Source organism: Arachis stenosperma, chromosome 9 (assembly GCF_014773155.1).
Source record: "Arachis stenosperma cultivar V10309 chromosome 9, arast.V10309.gnm1.PFL2, whole genome shotgun sequence".
NCBI classification, from domain to species: Eukaryota; Viridiplantae; Streptophyta; class Magnoliopsida; order Fabales; family Fabaceae; genus Arachis; species Arachis stenosperma.
In genome coordinates this window covers 27,377,521-27,397,994 of record NC_080385.1, presented here as the reverse complement: position 1 = coordinate 27,397,994, position 20,474 = coordinate 27,377,521, and the positions used below count along the sequence as shown (strand labels likewise).

At 31.1% G+C, this 20,474-nt stretch overlaps 3 protein-coding genes across 5 annotated transcripts; 2 read left to right on the top strand and 1 right to left on the bottom strand.

Moving 5' to 3' along the window:
- Positions 1-3,895: 3,895 nt before the first annotated feature.
- Positions 3,896-7,857, top strand: LOC130947953 (peptidyl-prolyl cis-trans isomerase, chloroplastic-like). The gene is made up of 7 exons (XM_057876670.1): positions 3,896-4,138; positions 4,952-5,143; positions 5,623-5,758; positions 5,855-5,943; positions 6,068-6,122; positions 6,436-6,521; positions 7,472-7,857. Exons 1-7 carry the CDS (start codon positions 4,070-4,072, stop codon positions 7,628-7,630), a joined length of 786 nt encoding a protein of 261 aa, XP_057732653.1. The 5' UTR covers positions 3,896-4,069; the 3' UTR covers positions 7,631-7,857.
- On the bottom strand, positions 7,731-12,292 carry LOC130947952 (uncharacterized protein C24B11.05-like). 3 transcript variants are annotated; one of them, XM_057876667.1, is made up of 9 exons: positions 12,235-12,292; positions 11,931-12,003; positions 10,954-11,025; positions 10,711-10,776; positions 9,731-9,828; positions 9,497-9,622; positions 8,906-9,160; positions 8,326-8,391; positions 7,731-8,211 (listed from the first exon to the last, which is right to left on the bottom strand). In XM_057876667.1, the coding sequence occupies exons 3-9, from the start codon at positions 11,003-11,005 to the stop codon at positions 8,059-8,061; spliced, it is 816 nt and encodes a 271-aa protein (XP_057732650.1). In that variant the 5' UTR covers positions 11,006-11,025; positions 11,931-12,003; positions 12,235-12,292; the 3' UTR covers positions 7,731-8,058. The 3 variants fall into 3 exon arrangements, with proteins under 3 accessions (XP_057732650.1, XP_057732652.1, XP_057732651.1); XM_057876669.1 differs by having other exon boundaries at positions 10,954-11,040; positions 12,235-12,267; XM_057876668.1 differs by having other exon boundaries at positions 10,954-11,035; positions 12,235-12,267.
- Positions 12,293-19,431: 7,139 nt separating this feature from the next.
- On the top strand, positions 19,432-19,959 carry LOC130949310 (uncharacterized). The gene has a single exon (XM_057878067.1). It carries the CDS (start codon positions 19,432-19,434, stop codon positions 19,957-19,959), a length of 528 nt encoding a protein of 175 aa, XP_057734050.1.
- The last annotated feature ends 515 nt before the right edge of the window (positions 19,960-20,474 follow it).

The window sequence follows — 20,474 nt, the reverse complement described above, 5'->3', positions numbered from 1 at the left end:
AATTAGCACTAAAATTTTTTAACCGTGACACAAAAAATTTATTATTTTTGACATCAAAATTTCTTAGTCATGACATAACTTCTTGTTAAGAGGGTGAAATAAGAATGATGAGAATGTAAAAGAAGAAGAAAAATGAGAGTTTTAAATTCTGTAAATTTATCAAAAAATAACACCGAAATTTTTTAGCCACGACACAGGAAGTTTTTTAATTTTGATACCAAAATTTCTTAATTAATCGTGATACAAGAATTTTTTGTTGTGTCTTTTCTAACTAAATGATGTATTTTTTTTTATTTTTGAACTAGTTAAGTAGTATTGAATGATGTACTTTTAGCTCTAAAATACATTTAAATGTATTTTGTTGGTTGAGTGAATTTAGATTTTAAACCTGTAATTTTTTAAAAAAATTCTTATGTTATTTACCAAAATTTTTTGGTCATTTCTAACTAAATAATATGTTTTTGCTATCACCCGTGTGATATTGAATTAATATATAAAATATTTAGCTATTTATGTATCATTTGTAATAATTCGATGTGTCTTTTGAATCTAAAACACATCTAAATATATTTTGTCTGTTGAGTGAGTCGGTTTTGGATTTGTGGTCATTTGGAGATTTTTTTGTGTCATTTATCAAAATTTTTGGTGTCATTTACCAAATTTTTTTTTGTTATTCATTAAATTTTCTTGTATCATTTACAATTAAATGATGTACTTTTGTTATCGATAAACCTAAGAAAAAGAAGAAGATAACCATGATAATGATGATAATGAAAGAGGAAAAGAAACAAAAAAAAAAGAGAAAAATTAAACGAGAAATAAAAATAATAAAAAAAAGGAGAAAAAAAATAAAAAAAACAATAACAATGCATATAAGAACGTAAAAAAAAAAAAAAAACGTACAGAGTGATTTAATTGAATTTAGTTAAAAAATTATTTAGTTGTTTAAATTTTTTTTGTTATTAGTGTTGTAATTGTGTGAAGGATATTTTTAGAATAGTTAATAACTAAGTGGAAATAAAAAAAACATTAATAACTAAGTCAATCCAAAAATATTAAATTTATTATTAATCTAAATAAATTAGTAAACTAACTAGATCAATTTAAATTGACTAATAATTTTAAAAATATTAATCCATTTATAATGATATATAGATTTACATTAATATGTCCATGATAGTTTTTAACAACTTTTAAAAAATAAGCATAGTCCATCTAAATTGGTCATTTAGGTTGGGTTTTTGAACCATAATAATTTTGGTTTTCTTAAATTAAATAAATTAGGCCTCTTTAATTGATAATAGCTTTTAAAAGCCTATTCTTTGTCAACTACATTTTCTCATCTTCATTAATTCTTTTAAAAATCTATTCTTTGTCGACTACATTTTCTCATCTTCATTAATTCTTCTTTTTTATTTAGTGTGGTTAAAAATGATAAAATAGACTGAATTTGTGAGACTAATTTATCATGCGAATCTGCTAAAAAAGACAGACCAAACTAAAATTTAAAATTTATCAAATAAAAAATTTTATCAAATTTACACTATTAAACCTATAGATTTTGGCAGACTGATTTACTGAACCAAAAAATATTTTATTTTATTTTTTATTAAATAAAAAATAATTAATGTTACCAAAATTTACAATTATATAATTTTTAAATATATTTTTATTTTTTATTTTTTTTAGTTATTAATTTTATTTATTTTATTTTATTTTATATTTTTATATATATACTTAAATTATGTAATTTGTCTCTTAAAATAAAAATAATTTTATTGACTAATATTATTTTAAAATGTTAGATCTATTTGTCTAGCGCATTATTATTATTACAAAATTAATGAATTCATGAGCCATGATCTGGAGTTTTAAGATTGCAGTTTCTTCTAGAATCAAACAACTATTATGAAGTTAAAAAAAAAAAGTAAATAACTTTTATCTTTCTTAATATTTTTACAAGAAGTACAACCTCTAAGGCTCTAACTAAAAATAAATGACAAAGTAATTTTTGATTATTTATTTTTAAAGATTAAACGATTTTTGTTCGCTTAGAATAACATTTGAAAAATGTTAATTTTTGTTCTTAAACTCCAGAAGTAACTTGTTGAGTTGGTGATTTAATATATGGTGAAAATTTAAGTAAAGTCGACTTTACGTAAAGTTGATATCTGAAAGTTATTAGATAAAAATTTAGTCAAATTAGTCAAATTATCTAATAATTCTCAGATATCAACTTACGTAAAGTCGACTGTATCTAAATTTTCACCTTAATATATTGATTATTATGTATTTTTTTATTTTGATATTGTATAGTACTGTGTGAAACACATGCATATTGGATAGAATGATATTTAATACGCTCCTATAGATAAATAATACACTCTCGTGGATTGTATTTGTACAAATAAAAAATAATTTTTTTACAATACGCTCTCATAAATTGATAATACATTTTTGGTAGATTGTACTTTTATGAATAAAAAAGTATCTTTTACATTTTGACGATTTGCTTGTGTCACGAATGCTTTATAATTTTGTTAATGATACAAAAACAATAAATTCTGATAACATTTTTTTAAAATTTTATTCTTAAATAAATAAAAAAATAAAATATATTTTTTATTTTTAAAATTTGTTAAAATTTTTTAAAATATTATTAAATTTTATTTTGTTTTAATTTTGTCTTAGAAATTTTTTTATTTGTATCAAATTTATTTCTAACCATAAATTTTTTTTAAAAAAATATCAATTCAAGAATACTTTACAAGAACAATATTTAATACAAGTAAATCAAACATATTTATTATGTATTATTGTTGGATTAGTCCAAACTTTTAAAAAATTTAGTTGTCTAGGACATATTTAATACAAATCAAAAATTTTTGAGATAAAATTAATAAAATTTAGAGGTATTTTTAAAATTTTTACTAAATTTTAAAGACAACAAATATATTTTACCCGATAAATAAAAGTTCACTTTTTATTTTTAGTATTCGGATTTTAGTGATGTTTTTTAATAATGTGGAGAGTTAGTATATTTTTTCGTGTAAATGCTACAAATTTGAGATGATTTTTAATTTTTTTTCATGTCACAAATATGAGAATTTGTGGTTTTTAATTTGTTTTGTAAAAATATAAATCTGAGGGTCAAATTTATATTTGAGTATTGAAAAAAATTTAAACATACAAATTGAACCCTACAATTTGTTTGAGAGTGAAATAAAATTTATCTTACTACAAATCGAATGTTTTAATTTGTGCACTATGAAAATATGACCTTTGAATTTTTTAAATCTGAACGTGGAATTTGTTATTTAAAATAAAATAAAAGATTTTAAATTTATATAAAAAATACACCGATTAACCATGATAATAAATTACACAGCATTTTTTTCATTGCTAAAGAAAATAGCCATAAAAGTTACTTAAGAAAATTTTCCTCTCTTATATATATAATACTATGATGCACGAACACTGACGCAGACATAGAATACGACACGACACGGGACACGTCGACATACAAATTTTAAAATCTTACATGATATAAGGACACGCATATATATAAAATATAAAGTATTTTTTAGATAAATCATAATGATATTTTGATATTTTATTGATATTAAAATATAATTAAAATTTTTAATATTTTATTTTAATTATATTAAATATTTAAAATATTTTTTATTTTAATAAATAATAATATATATTATATCTAAATTTATTTTAAAAATATATATTAAAAATAAAATTGAACACGCTAATATTTAATGATATTTAAAATTATTTTGCTGTGTCCGAAAAATAATTTTTATCATTTTATTAAAACATAGTTAGACACAACCGATATTAAACTAATGTCGGTAAATGTTATGTGTGAAGTGTGCTTCATAGATATAATATAACTCTTGGAATGCCAATGTTAGAACCGCTTATCCATAGGAGTAGCAGTGTGTGGCTTTGGGAGTTCACCTTCGAACTATAAAGGTAAGAGAAGCTAAACTTGAGTGTTCAGAAAACAGAGCATTTGTAGGCTCACAAAGTCAACTAAACAAGTTTCGAGTCATTCATGGCCTCTTCATTCTCAACTCAATTGCTGCAAAGTCAAATTCTACTTCCCCGTTTTCACCATCTCCAGGTTTCTAGCTACTACTTGTTTTTCTTTCTTTTTCCTTCTATATTACAAACAAAATCAACAAGTGTTTGTGCTTCTTAGGTTTTCTTTGTAGTAGAACTTGTATGCCTACCATTTTTATCTTCAATGGTTTGTTAAATAACCAAATCAAACTCTAGAACTTTTTCATCGTTGAAACTCTTATACTATGTTATGAAGAATCTCTCTTACAAGCTTAGACGGTTAGGCAGAGAAACGTCAATGGTTTGGAATGCATTAAAGTGAGAAGGAAACCAAAAAAAGAAGCACTAAAGTGAGAAGGAAACCAAAAAAAGAAGCACTAAAGTGAGAAAAGAATTCTATTTCTGTTAAAAAGTGAATTCTAATTCTATTTCAAATTCAAATTCATGATTTGGAACAATTAATTGCATGAATGAAATGAGTTTTGTGTTCTCTACTATTTTATCTTTGTAGTTTCTTTATTTATTTATTTATTTATTTTTTGTTTATTAGGGATAATTTTAACATTTCAATCTTTAGTGATAATGGAATTGCAAATAAGAAGGTCTGATTTAGTTTGAACATTAATGTGAGAACTGGAATTCCGTTGAGAATTGAAAAATAAACTTTTATTGTATTTCAAACCAAAGAAAAGAATTATTTTCTTGTGAGAATTCTATTCTCAAGGTATTCCAAACACACCCTATCCAATCTGATAAAGGAAAGCATGTTCATCCAATGTGTAGACTGTAGAGGGTGATTTCTAACAAATTGACATTAGAGAGAATGTAGGAGCTACTGAAGACATGTTTTCATTAAGATTGGGATTTTTTTCAGGGGAAACTTAGCCAAGATGTGTCGATGGTTCGGAAGCCGCAGGTTGTCTGTAGCAGTATCGGATCACGGATTGGTTACAACCAAACACTGGCTTCAAGATCACACTATGCTGTGAGGCTTTCTGTCACACAACAATCTGAAGCAAAATCAATGAGATATAGGAGAATGACATGCATGAATGCCACCGAAAGTGTGAGTAATTCGTGATTTTCTAATGTGTTTGTTTAAGAATTCTAAGCCAAAATGGATAGTAATTTCATCCACTCTAATTTTTACTTCATTCTTATCTTTCCCTTCGGTGTATGGATTAGAGTTAACACTTAAATGAATTTGATAATAGAAATGATTTCTAGAATGTTGACCACTTGTTCATCATATAGTTATGTACAATGAATGGTTATGTTTTCTTCCATCTCCATGTTAAAAATTCAGTAATCATATAGCCTCCTAAAATTTCACCTAAGTAAAGTAAAAAGTAGATACAACCAATGTCATGAAATATTAAAAAGTAATTGATTCTTCCATTAGTAGGAGGATATATCATTTCTTTCACATATTCATTGCTTTAAGAAAAAATGTTCATAGCAATCCTCAATAACCAATAAACGATTCTTATTCTGTGATTTGAGATGTTGCTTCTTTACTCACATGGTTATGTTGGCAACTTTTAGGAGCTGCTAGCCAAAGTGACAACTAAGTGCTTCTTTGATGTACAAATTGCGGGTGAATCTGCTGGCAGGATTGTTTTTGGTTTATTTGGGGACGTCGTTCCTAAAACAGCCGAGAATTTTCGAGCTTTGTGCACAGGCAAGCAATCAAATATGTCTACATCAACTTCCGCCTTTGTAGAAGTGATTCTGTGACACAGCATCTCATTCATAAAGTTGAATAATTCTTGTGCAGGAGAGAAAGGATATGGCTATAAAGGATGCTACTTCCATCGTATAATCAAAGACTTCATGATTCAAGGCGGGGACTTCACCGAGGGAAATGTATGCTCTGTTATATTTTGTTCATCTGTTTGTTTTCCCACATATTCATGCTAATGGGAGGGCATGTATTTGCTCTCGAGTAACAATTTTCTTCACTCCTCAAACATGATTTAATTGGTTGCAGGGAACCGGTGGAGTTAGTATCTATGGTTCTCGGTTTGAAGATGAGAATTTTAACTGTAAGTCTCTACTCTCTACTGCTGTTTGATATGTAATATAGTTTTAGCATACAGAAAAAGAAATTAATTCTTAGTGAAACCGAATAGCAGTTTCGAATTATAGAAAATTAACTATATATAATAAAAGAACCAGTACATTCAATCTCTTGAACTAACCATCAGTCCATTGAGTTTTAACACTTTTGATTAAACAATAACTCAATAAGTATTTAAGATTCTGCTTTGAGTGTTTTTTGTTTATAAAATAGCTAGGTTAATAACCTTCTTCAAATTGTAGTTTCCATGAATAATTTATGTAATGATGTTCTTTCAGTGAAGCATGCTGGTCCTGGAGTTTTGAGTATGGCAAATGCTGGTCCTGATACCAATGGTAGTCAGTTTTTTATTTGCACCGTACCGGTGAGAAGCACACACTGTCCTCCTTTTCAGTTATCTTTTATGCTTTTGTTTTCAGAAAAAATGTTTTCCGCAAGTTCCTCTCCATCCTCATTACAAACATGGAATTTTCAGAAGCAACATTATCGCAAAGGAATTCGATGATAATGGTCAAATTGACTAGAACATCTTGCTTTTTAGTTCTGTGAAGAATTCACCAATTAATGCTTGTTTCCTGTTTCTCAAGTCTATCCCAATTAAAAATGCCCCTTACTGCATGGATTTTGCACTTCTAGTAATTGTCTCTCATATTTTCATAACCTACTGATAAAATCATGGTTTACTTACACCCTTGATCCTCTAAGTCTTACTAAAGTTGAATTCTCTCATTTCAATTGGCACACTGTTGTCTCTTTCTTTTTATATTTTTGGTTGATTTTTAAGTTCTTTATTTTTTAGTTGATGCAATTATTTTTTTCTGTGTTTTTGGAAGTGGTTGATTAATGATATTTAGTTTCTGTTACAATTCAATGTTCCAATGTGGACATTTCTTTTCTGACAAGAAAAATGTTTCTTTATTGGCTTTATTGTTGTGGAAATGCCTTTCACATAGCAACTTTAAAACTAAGGTAATTAGAATCCCAGACATTGATAAACTAGAAAGGCCAAAAGTGTAATTAAGCATATATCAATATCTGCTAATTGCTTGTTGCATGATTGAAGAAGTTTCACTAAGTAGTAAGTAGGACCATGGTTTTTATTTCAAATGTTTTTTTGCATATCCAAGAGTACTATTATATGTTCTGCTAGTTATGATTCATTTGTATGGTTAGTTTACACACTTGTAACAAGTCAGGAACTTTGTTTCCTGTGTTTAATGCTCAATCATTTCAACCATTAGATACACACATTGTTTGAACTTTGTTTGGATTTTAGCACTGAAATGAAGTAAATGGTGTTGTTTAATGATGCAGACGCCATGGCTAGACAATCGCCATGTTGTGTTCGGACAAGTCATTGATGGAATGGATGTTGTGAAGACTCTCGAGTCACTAGAGACGAGCCCGCGTGATAACAGCCCCAAGAAAGCATGCAAAATCGCTAATTGCGGTGAACTGCCTCTTGATGGTTGATCTTTGCACTTAAGTGCATGACATTTCCCTGATTGTCAGTTACAATTTTTCAATTGAGGATAGTGTTAGTGCATTTAAATCATCATTTTACTATGATGAGAAAAAAAACATGTAACTGAGGGACCAGGCACTGCAATTTCATTTAGAAGAGAATACATACATACATGCATATTTTGTATAACTAAGCTTGTACCAAACCTTTATAGTAATTACCTATCTTTTGCTTACATGGTTTACATTTACTAGTTTCCAATATCCATTTCATAGTTGCTAATTGCAAGATTAACCTATTTAAGGATCACCATTCTGTGGATACAATTACAGTGGTGAAGTTGTAGTAAATGTAGGTGGACAGAACTCTGAGCTAAGCTAGAAACCCTTGATTTGCTTGACCAACTTTACTAAAACATTTGATCCAAGCAAAACATTTATGCAAGGACCATGGCTTCAAGTCCTTGAGACTGGATCCTTCCCTTTATGTTGTCTACTTCAACCTCCCATATTTCAGGTATTGCTTCTTTGATATTGTGAATGCTGCTTAGAACATGGTCGGCACCAGGCACCAAATCCGATCGCCCCACCTGAAATTTGTTTAATTTGTTAGCTTGAATTGACTTACATATATGTACATGAATTACTGGGGTTATTGCTTAGATCTTTACATAACATGCATAGAAAGAAAAATTAGAACTTACTATGACAGTTTGAAGTCCAGCTGCTTTTCCGGTTTCAATATTTCTAGTACTGTCATCAAAGAAAATCTGCATAAGATGAAAAGAAAACTGAGTTTTACTTTTGTCTTTGTTGCTTATCAGCAATCTATTATGAATTATGGATACGAGTGAATAATTATAGGATATTGATATTTTAGAATAGATGTGAGGTGTCATAAGGATAAAATATCTTAGAATTTGAGTGAGATGTCAATGCAGAAAGTATTAATAGTGAAATAATATTGTCATTCCTATTTTTGATAATGTCACTTCACACATGATTGGACGTGATTTTTTTGTATTATATGTTTGCATGAATTTATAACTAAAAAATAGTAACATTATCAAAATAGGAATAACAATATTCATTTCCGTATTAAAATCATGTTGCTACTTTATATGTACCATTATGAAGAAAGTAAAAAGAAGAGTCAATTGGTACTGTCAACATTATTTTTATTCAAATGGAATCCCAGTCTTTTTGAAACTAATGGAAAATAATTCTAGAAACAAACACATCAAACAAGTGATTAATTCTGTTTGGTTAAGTAATAAAACTTACTGTTTTATTTGGATCAACATTAGCTATTCTAATGGCAGCTTCAAAGGCTTCAAGGGATGGTTTGCATATGATATGTGAGTCCCTTAAATTATTGTCATTATTAAATTCTGCACTCTCTATGACCATATCATCATCATCCTTAGGTTCTTTGGGAGGATTAAGAGTTTCAAAGCATATAATTCCCTCAAAACAATCTTCCAAACCTAATCTGTTGAGAACTTGAGCTGCATGTGCTTGATCTGCATTGGTGAAAATCTGCAAAATGAAAATTTTTTCAGCTTCACTAAACATGGAACAGAGTCAACAAATTAAAATTGTTAAGAGTGCGTTTGGTTTGCGTTTTTATTTTCTGTTTTTATTTTCAGTATTTTTTGTTTTTAAAATTTTGTAAAGGAAAAAGAGAAAAATATGAGGTGAAAATAGAAAATAGGATGTTATTGTTTTCACTTTTTTTTTCTTTCCTTTACAAAATTTAGAAAAACATACCATACTGAAAATGAAAAAAGAAAATAAAAACACAAACCAAATGTATCCTAAGCTTTTCTTCTTTCTTTTTTACTATAATTATTATTTTTTCTTTTCATGACATACAATTTTGCGCTGAGGCATGGAAAGAAGAAGGTTCCTTAACACTGGATCAGGCTTCAGTTTCTCATATGGTAATCTTCCATGAACGTAAGCATGAAACTCATCATTGTCAAACTCATAACCAAGGAGCTGAAATGAAATTGACACACACTCATTACATCATATTATTATTATTACTATAGAAGGAAAATTTTCATGAAAAAGAAAACTTAGGACAATTTCAAATAATATTCATACCTTCAATCCTGCCATAGTTGTCCCATATTCCTTGTACAGATCCAGGCACATCTTTGGTACTTCACTTTCTTCAATATGCAAGTGCTCCAACATATAATCTGTAAACAAGATTGGTTAACTACAGTACTTCTGTCAGAGAATTTCTTTAGTGAAGAGTAGAATTGGAGTGGTAATGATATTTTTTTGAAATGTGGAATGTTGGAATGTTATTCTCAAATATGGAACCGTTTAATTAGAGAAGTAGAAATCAGACTGTCCGATTTATTAGAAGTACAAAAACCAGACTGTCCAATTTGTGAGAGGTACACAAATTGGACTGTCCAATTTGTGTTAACAAAAAATAAAAAAAATTTGAGGTACAGAAATTGGCCAGTTTATATACATCTCACAATTTAAAAAAACACAAACAATTATAATGTTAAGGTATATCACTACTTTTACTTCTATACCCAAAAAAAAGTGCCGTACAGGTTTTTACTAAATTTTTAAATATCACAAGCATTGCATATGATAATTTTTTTGTGGATTTTTTCTTTACTAAAAGAAACAATAGTTGCTCTTGGCGAAAACTAAACTTCACTCTTCACCGTAGCATTACCCTTTTGTCACATTAGAACACACCTCATTCACTGTGTTGATACTTGATATCATGATATTTCACTTAGATTGAGTTGGGTATTAATCCCACTTTTAAATGTTCAAATAATACAAGTTTCATAAAATAATACTATGTTCATAAGTCAAAACAACAAAGTTTGAAGAAAAAGAAGAATAGAAAAGAATATAAAAAGTTTTATAAATAGGCCATGTTTATTATATTAGTCACAATTTTAGTATAAAAATTCTTATTTTCTCGATGGAGTAAAAGAATATCTCATTTTAACAAGTTGTCTATGTTTGATAACTTTGTAATTTTCATCATTGATCTTACTACAATTTATCTGAAGAATTAAAAAGATATATTTTGAATTAGTTTATACCTTCTATGTTATGACGACATTGCAAATTTAAACCCATGCTCATTGGGTAGAGAGTGTCATCCATATCTGTCAACAATGAACAAAATTTGGAGTCAGAAATATTTAATTGAATTTTCTTCCATCTTTATAAAGTGAAAGATTCAAGTTCTTCATTTTAAAAATATAACAAACATCAAAATCGATTATTCTGTTTTTTTTTTTTTTCATTTGATCATAAATAGCATTCAAATTTTCAATCATTACCAAAAAGCAAGCACTCGTACTTGACTCCAGCAATCCCATGATCGGCATCCATTCTTAAAAAGAATTTCTACTCTGCAACGAACTTAACTGAATTTTATTAGTTAAAAAGTTTCATAATTAACAATCCTAAACCATATATACATAATAAATAAATTTCCTCATTTCTAATGATGCAAGCCTTGAAATCTAAAATTGACAACTGAAAATTTTATATAGGTTGCAGTTTCACTAGTTTTCAGACTAAAAAGATTTTTATTATTATTCTTTTAAAACATGCAACTATATTGTATGAACACAAAAAATCTGGTGTCAAATCAGTTATTTATATAAAATGTATATTAAAATATAAAATATATATTAAAAATAAATTAAACAATATATATAGTAGCTGATTTTTTGTGTGCATCTAATATTTTTGAAAAACTTTAAGGCTGCATTTATTTCTTAAAATAGGACAAGACAACGAGAATAAGACACAAAGGAAAGAGACACAAAATTTAGTGTTCTTATATTTTGTTTGGTAATAAACTAGAACAAATTATAAAAATCTAATTTATTTTTATTTTTTGCTGTTAAAAAAATTTGAGAAAAAAATATAATAATAAAAAATATAATTATAAAAAATTAATAAAAATAATAAAAAATAAAAAATAAATTGTGTCCTTGTTACTTAATTTTTTTTGTTATGATGAACATAAAATACACTAATTCAATATCTCTAAATACAAGTCTCTATCTATATCTTATCTCTCAAACACAAATTTTGTATCTTTGTCTCAGTGTTCTTTTTTTGCAAACGTATTATAAGGTCCGTTCGAAGAACAAAAATTGTGGAACAAAGAAGATAAGAGAGAGGGATCTTTTAGAGTAATGAACTCAAATAATTCTTTAAAGTTGAAGCGACTTTACTTTCTTTTCTCTAAAAAATTCGACTTATAGATACAGTTAAACATACCAATGCAAAAATTTGTACATACCTGATGAACGATCAAAGGATCCTGGGCTCAAAGATCAAATCTTGCAATTCACAGCTCAATGATCTCAATTTGCCTGAACTTTGTTAAAACGAAAATATTAATTAGTAGCAATCATAATCATAGGCCATGAATTATTACATGATAATCAACGCATGAATGTGCAAATCAACGTGAACCACATAAAACGTACTTTAGAGTAATATCCATAGACTTTTATGCACATTAACACGAAAATAACATTAGTGAACATAATTTGAAGTAAAAAAAGAAGTAGTAGAATAAAATGAAACGTATTAAATGATACCTGGATCCCTGCAGTGTTGTAACAACAGAGAAGGGAAATGATGTTGATCATTGCTGAGAAAATCTATGTATTTATAAGTGTAGAAGGAGGACCCCACCACTAGGCTGAATGTGCGAGGTGACGCTTAAAATGTGAGGTGGCGAGCATTGTTAGAATTCGTTAACTATATTTTATGTTTCACTCATTTTCCCTGATTGCTCAGTTCTTAATTTTATAGTAAACAAATATAGAATTTAATTTTAATATATTATATAAAATACTTTATATATAAATTTAATTATGTAATATTATGTTAATAAAAATAATTATTTTTATATTAATTATATGAATAATAATCATTTAAAAGAGTGAAAACTGATGATTAAATCTATGAGTATTAGGCTTAATTTGGTATAATTTTTATTTTTAAAAAATAGTTTATAAAAGTTAATTTTTTAAAAATTATAACATTTGTATTTAGTAAATTAAATTAAAAATAGTTTTTAATAAGTATAAATAACAAGTAATTTTAGTAAAATAATTTTTAAAATTTAAAAATATTATAATAAATATTAATGTAAAAATTAAATTTAAATATTAATTAATATATAAAATTATATTAGATATTTTAATTTTGATAAATATTTTTAACTTTAAAAAGTTACAAACACAAATACATAAATTTTTTTATTTACCAAATATAAGTGTTTGTACGTACTTTATAATAATATATTTTTATAAAGTACTGATAGAAACAAGAGACTGAGAAAATGATGTGAAAAGTGTATTATTGAGTTGTGACTCAGGTACAATATACAAGGGGTATTTATAGGTGCTAAATGAATCAAAGTAATAAAGACATAGAATCCTACAATTAATGTACAGATATGCTATATAAATATAGACGATGCTAATTGATCTAAATTGATTCTAATGATTCTCTAACATCCCCCCTCAAACTCAAGTGGGAGCTAAGGATACCAACTTGAGTTTGGATAACAAAATCCGAAAGCGAGTCGGGTGATGAGCTTTCGTGAAGATATCAGCAGTCTGATCCAGTGTCCCAACAGCAATGAGACGAACAGCATCAATAAGGATTCGTTGCCGAACAAAATGACAATCAATCTCAATGTGTTTGGTGCGTTCATGAAACACATCATTATGGGCAATCTGAATAGCACTGCGGTTATCACAAAAGACATTAGTGGGGGACGACTGAGGAGCACCCAGATCTTCGAGAAGCCAACGAACCGAGATAACCTCCGCAGTGGTGTCAGCAAGGGCACGGTACTCAGCTTCTGTGCTTGAGCGAGCAGTGAACGTTTGCTTCTTAGCACGCCAAGAGATGAGAGCGTCGCCAAGAAACAAACAATAACCAGTAGTAGAACGACGATCAGTGGGATCACCAGCCCAATCAGCATCAGAGTATGCCTGAAGGGTCAAAGAGGAATGGGCAGAAAAATAAAGGCCATGAAAAAGAGTGCCTTTGACATAACGAAGAATGCGAAGAACTGCCGCATAGTGAGTAGTACGGGGAGCAGACAAGAACTGGCTGAGAACATGAACTGGATAGGCAATGTCTGGTCGGGTGACAGTCAAGTAGACCAGACCACCAACTAACTGGCGATAAAGTGTCGGATTATCCAAAACAGTACCATCCATAGGGGTAAATCGAACATTAGGCTCAAGAGGAGTAGATTCGGTGCGACTATCTGTAATCCCAGCGCGAGCAAGGAGATCTGAAGCATACTTAGCCTGAGAGAGATAAATGCCATCATCTGTGGAAATGACCTCGAGACCAAGAAAATAGCTGAGAGAACCAAGATCCTTCATTTCAAAAGTACGCTGAAGTGAGGTCTTGAGATCAGAGATACCATCAACATCATCTCCAGTAATGATCATGTCATCAACATACAAAAGTAGAAGAACAACTCCACGGTCGCTTTTACGAATGAAAAGCGCATTCTCATGAGGACTAGAAATAAATCCAAGACTACATATGGTAGTGCTGAACTTGTCAAACCATTCACGAGGAGCTTGCTTAAGTCCATAAAGTGCCTTGCGAAGGAGACAAACTTTACTGGAAGGACAAGGATATCCTGGAGGTGGTTTCATATAGACTCTCTGTTTCAAATCCCCATTAAGAAATGCATTCTTCACATCCATCTGACTGAGAGACCATCTTTTAACCGCAGCAATGGCAAGGAGAGCTCTAACAGACGTAAGGCGAGCAACAGGAGCAAAAGTCTCTTCATAATCAATACCATACTCTTGCGTACAACCTTGAGCAACCAATCGTGCCTTATAACGGTCAATAGAGCCATCAGAGCGAGTCTTGATCTTGTATACCCATCTACTGCCCACAACTTCCTGATCAGAAGGAGGATCAACCAAATCCCAAGTGTGTGCTTTTTCAAGAGCCTGTATTTCTTCCTGCATTGCTTGTTGCCAATTTGGATTTGTGGAGGCTTCTCTGAATGACTTAGGTTCATGTTGATGAAGAATAGTAGAAAAGCAATGATAATCAAGAAGATGAGGAGGGGGATTCCTTACCCTAGAAGAACGAGTGGGAGGAGGAGGCATGACGCTAGGAGTGGGATCGCCGTCCGGACTGGAATCATCGGGAGATGGAGAAGGTGAAGGATCAGGAGCCTCGAGTGGTGGATTTGGGGTAGACCCTGTAGTATCATCACTAGGAAAGAGATCAACATTTGGGTTAGTAAAAAACGGTGATGGGGTAGAAGGAATTGACTCAAAGGAGGAAAAACTAGAGAACATGTGATGTTCCCAGAAGACAACATGACGAGATATACGAATACGGCGAGAGATAGGATCCCAACAACGATAACCCTTATGTTCAGAAGCATACCCAAGAAAACAACACATGCGAGCCCGAGGTTCAAGCTTATTATGTTCATGAGGCTGAAGAAGGACAAAACAGACACAACCAAAAACACGGAAAGAACTGTAATCAGGAGAAGTACGATAAAGACGCTCAAAGGGAGTAGTGTTACCAAGAACAGAAGAAGGGAGTCTATTGATAGCATGAACAGCAGTGAGGACAGCTTCACCCCAAGCACGCTCAGGACAGGAAGAGGAAATAAGCATCGCACGGACAGAGTCAAGAATATGACGGTGTTTACGCTCAGCTCTGCCATTTTGTTGAGAGGTACCAGGACAAGAAAATTCGGACAAAGTACCCTGTTCAGCGAGAAAATTTAAAAGTTTGGAGTCACGATATTCCATAGCATTATCACGTCTGAAAATTTTAATGACCTTTGAAAACTGAGTTCGAACCATAGTGGCAAAGTTAATATAAATCTGAGGCAACTCACAACGAAGTAAATACTTTTTCAAAAAAATTTACTAAAATAAACGTTAGATAAACACATAAAAATAAGTTTAATATCCTCGCTTTTTAATATTGAAAGAGAAAAAATAAAGAAAAAAATAACAAAGAGAAAGAAAATCAAAATTGGTTATCTAAAGTCTAACCAACATACCCCACTTTAATAAAAGTAGAAATAATGATGGGAGACGCATACTCCAAATCCATTTTACGTCCACACAATTATTTTGTGTTCAAAATTTCTCATGATAAATTATTGTATATTATTTCTATATCAAAGTTTACGTTCATTGCCAAATAAAAGGCTCGTTTGTTAATTATATATTATCATCTGTTCATCACTGCACCCAACCATGGCTATTCCATCTACACAAGTTTAGTCAAAGGAATGGAAAAAAGTGCTATGGCAAGGAATCTTCATATCATCAAAAATGGGGAGCATATTCTAGAGCCGACTGACCACTGAAGATGAGGTTTATTCTTTAATAGTAATGGAATATAACGATCCATAAGCATCATATCGTTGAAATTATCTTTATTTTATTATCAACATAATGTGGTTATTAATCCACAATTTATTTTTTATTTTTCAAATAAATAAATATTCTTTTTCAGAATTTTATTTAATCCTAACCATATATATATAAGTAAATTTTAGTATCACTATATATACTATAGTAACTAGATTATGCAAGTATTCTTAACATTAAAATCATACTTTTTGTAGGCATACTTTTTAAAATGTATTATTTAATAATAAAAAATATTATTTTAATTTTAGGAATATTTTTTAAATTACCATAATCACTGTAATCACTGTAACATAATTAAATTATACCTTAAACTTCAGAATTAATAGAGTATATCTCGGACAGAGCATATATAGCCGATAGTTTTTAGAAGTCGAGATGAGCGGCATCAGTAACCCACGATAATGATGGACAGAAACAAACATTTAAATTACACAACGACCACTCCTATTGCGAAGGACCACAACTTCAAACACGAACGGAACGATCCAACCCTTATAAAACGAAGAAGGAATCAAACGAAAGGAATATAGCAAAACGGAAAGTATTATTAAAAAAAGAATATTTCTTTGATGATCTTGCCGACTTGGACGTCAGAGTGTTTTCTTGTAGGAACCCCGACGTTTGGAGATACAGAAAGAGGGAAAGAGAAGATAAGCAAAACCGAGTAATCTTGTTCCTGAAGAGTTCGGGTTATACCTCGGCTAAGCAACTGATTAACACAGAATAAATTGACGTCCACCGTGGAGCCCGAAATAGACTAACACCACTGAAATAATTTTGTTTTTGTTTTTATTTTATTCCCGTGCCTTATTTTACAGGGACATCCAGTATGGCTGACAACGGAATCTCGCAATTAACACAATTGGAGCTGCTGGCCCAAAATGCAGAACTCTAAGCCGAAGTCCAAAGAATGACCGAGCTTCTAGATCAAGAAAGGAATGAAAAAAAAATTGATGGAGATCCCAAGGACACAAGCCAGAAAGGCATGCAGTCATGGGATCTTGAGGAAGTAACCCCTCCCAAAGAGAGGAAGACCCTGTCCAATCCTTTTTCGGAGGATATCATGAAATTTCAGATGCTAAAGAATTTTGTACTGTCGACTACATTAAAGCCGTACGAAGGCCTTTAAGGCCTTCACATTTATGTTACTAAGTTTCAATCTATGAGGTTCTTTAATGGTGCTTCTGACTCTATACTTTGTCGATCTTTTTCAATTTTTTTAGACGGTGTTGCGTTACTTTGGTGAAGGTTTTTGATGGCCTAGAGAAAGGGGTTGAATCTATGGCATTCTTTTAAACTTGATTAATTATGCCTCAAACCAGAAAATGAAACTTAGCTTCAGTTTTGTCTTCGAGATGGATTATGTAGGAGACAATTTTATTTTGTCTCATAAATCGTGAAAAACAGAATCAATGCAGGGAAGAAGAAGATACAACCATATATCCTGGTTAAGTTGTTTTGTGCAATGCAACCTACATCCAATCTCCACCACAAAGTTGGTGGAATTTTCACTATCATTTCAAGTATTACATACACCGATTTCTAAGGATTCAACCTAATCCTATCAGGGACAAATCAAGCTTCAACATAAACTTGACTTGGCTAGGCAACTTCCTAAACTCTCGACACAATAAGTGCTTATCCAACTTAGTAAGGGATACATCAGATATAAGATGTAAAACAAAAATACAATCAAAAGAGACAAGAAACAAATCTTAGCTTTTCTCTTCAAGTTCTTCTCTTTGCCTTTTCTCTCAATGATTTTTTTCTTAATACCTCTCTTATATCTCCTTTACCACTGATGAATAGAAAGAAAAAAAAGATACAATATACAAATAGAATACTCAATGATTAACTATGAAGGAAGTGATGTTGAACAGCTCAAACTCTATATGCTGAACCCAGATTCTGAACTCTCAAATGTAGCTATCCATCTTGGCGAAATGCTCCTTTTAGTGTAGGTGCAATACTTCCAAAACTTCAAACTTAGATTTGTAAGGTTTTTCTCTTCTCTTCTCTCGAGTTCTCTCTCCTTACTTGCAAACTGAATTATTTTTCCTTTTTGTATTAGTTTTGTTTCCACACTTAGAGCTTCCTTCACAAAGTCAGTTCCTTGAATCTTGAGCTAGCTGAGGACTTACTTTCTTTTTCTTCAATCAGACCATAAACTTAGGGATTTGAATCAGAGTTAAGCAATGCAGCTTCCTTGAAAACAAATCCTCAATGTATTTGATAAATCAAAACTATTAACCTTGTGCTTTGGCTCCAAGTTTCAATATTAGCCATTGATTCACAATAGAAAAAAGTAACCACCACTTTCTTCATATTACCTGAAATGGTTGTGCAGAGAGGAAAGTGAAATCAACAAGTAATTAACTTGCATATTTATGAAAATATTTTACCTTTTTCCTTCTTGATTTGAACATTTGCTTTTATCTTCAATCTTGATTTGACATAGCCACCAGAGATTGCTTTTTCTTTCTTCCTCATTGGTGCTCAAGAGAAAAAGTGAACTTTTCTTTCTCTTTGTGCCTTATTCGAAACAATATAGTACCACCAGCTTAGAGTTACTTTCCTTTGTCCTGAATAGCAATAGGCTGGGTTATGGATTCAATTCCATTCAGCAACCTTGGAAGCACTTGGTCTCTTTAGTTGGGCTTCTTGTCTTCTTAATTTGGGCTGCACAATTAACATGGGCTTGCAACACTCAATAGTTCCATCAAATCCCAATTGGGCATTTAACCCAACCATCAACATGTTTGTCATCATCAAATATTGTTATTATTTACTAAACTCAACATTTGGTTTTCTAAGTTACCTGTAGGTTCTATCTATTGCTTCAAGGACTTGGTAGTGTCTTTCACCAACCACTTTGCAGCCCCCAAGATATATGTTCACAAGTCAGATTACTTTAGTACTATCAGACAAGGTCAACATGAGAGCTTAAAGGATTGTATGACATGGTTTGCTAAATCAACCATGGAGATTCTCCATTTACATGCACTTAAAAGCGGCCTCTATCTGGGAAAATTTTAAAAGACTATAGTAGTAACTAAATCGAAGACATTGACAGAGTTTCGAAAGAAAACTGCAGGGTAGATGGAAATTGAAGAACTCCGTGAAGTTTGGCATTTGTAGAGACAACAACCTCGCCGAGAGGAGAAAAGACAACCCAAACCACAAAATAAAGATGATAGGAAGTCTTTCAAGCTAACTCCAAATTTTGATGTGTATACTCATTTTAACACCAAAAGAGAAGAAATCATCCAGAAAATACTCAATGCTAAAATCATCAAATCACCGAGTAAAACCAGGACCTATAAAGATCAGAAATATATGGACAAATTCAAGCACTGTGCTTTCCATCAGAAATTTGGCCACACCACTGATGAATGTGTGATGGCCAAAGATCTTCTTGAAAGACTAGCGAGACAAGGCCTATTGGACAAGTATGTTGACGGTCGCATCCAACAAAGACAACCAAGGACAGGCGGGAACCAACCTGAAAACACAAATGCACAGGAGAAGGTAAAATATCAACCATCTCAGACAAGGGGTCTAATTAGCCGTATCTCTGGAGGATGCTCAGGAGGAGGACTTACCAGCTCGGCAAGAAAAAGAACGTATCGAGCAATGTTAGTGGTGGAAGGAGTACCATCCGAAGTTGCACCACAGTCATCAACATCAACTATAACCTTTGAGCATTCTAATTATCAAGCAAAAGCAACAAACTTGGATGGTCCAGTTGTTATCTCCATCCAGGCTGGAAACCTTTTAGTAAGGAAGGTCTTCCTCGACCCATGCAACAACGTCGATGTGTTGATTTATTCCACTTTTCAGAAAATGAAGCTCGCGAAAAGATAATACAGCCATCCTCTGGAGAGCTTGTGGGCTTCTCAATAAAACGAGTTCCTATTCTTGGGTACATATGGTTAAAAATGACACTAGGTGAACATCCATTATCAAAGACAATGGATATCCAATTCCTAGTGGTCGATTGTGTTAGCCCTTACAATATTATTCTCAGTAGACCATCTTTAAATTATTTTGGTGCTATAGTATCTACTGTTCATTTGTGTATTAAGTTTCATGTGTAAGATAACCATGTGGCACAATTCATTTTAATCAAAAGAAAACACGACACTGCTATAATGCAAGTTTTAAAGCAAGCCCGGAATAGTCAGCAAAATCCAAACATACCCGAGCTATACACAACATCACAGACATGAAAAATTAGCCGAGCTCAATCCTAGAGAGGACATTCATAAAAGACCTACACCTACAGATGATCTTGAAAAGGTAATTCTCAATAACAATGTTGATAAATTCACTTATGTTGGATGTTCACTGTCTGTAGAGGATAAATGCCAAATATTCAA

What these genes read in the sequence shown, in the direction of transcription:
- LOC130947952 (XM_057876667.1), bottom strand. Translation starts at nt 11,005, where the DNA reads ATGGATGCCGATCATGGGATTGCTGGAGTCAAGTACGAGTGCTTGCTT. An exon ending in GTACGAGTGCTTGCTTTTTG is followed by an intron (nt 10,777 to 10,953) that starts GTAATGATTGAA and finishes CATTGTTGACAG; the next exon opens with ATATGGATGACACTCTCTAC. An exon ending in CCATGCCTCAGCGCAAAATT is followed by an intron (nt 9,161 to 9,496) that starts GTATGTCATGAA and finishes TTCATTTTGCAG; the next exon opens with ATTTTCACCAATGCAGATCA.
- LOC130947953 (XM_057876670.1), top strand. Translation starts at nt 4,070, where the DNA reads ATGGCCTCTTCATTCTCAACTCAATTGCTGCAAAGTCAAATTCTACTT. An exon ending in CCCGTTTTCACCATCTCCAG is followed by an intron (nt 4,139 to 4,951) that starts GTTTCTAGCTAC and finishes GATTTTTTTCAG; the next exon opens with GGGAAACTTAGCCAAGATGT. An exon ending in GCATGAATGCCACCGAAAGT is followed by an intron (nt 5,144 to 5,622) that starts GTGAGTAATTCG and finishes GGCAACTTTTAG; the next exon opens with GAGCTGCTAGCCAAAGTGAC.
- LOC130949310 (XM_057878067.1), top strand. Translation starts at nt 19,432, where the DNA reads ATGGACAAATTCAAGCACTGTGCTTTCCATCAGAAATTTGGCCACACC.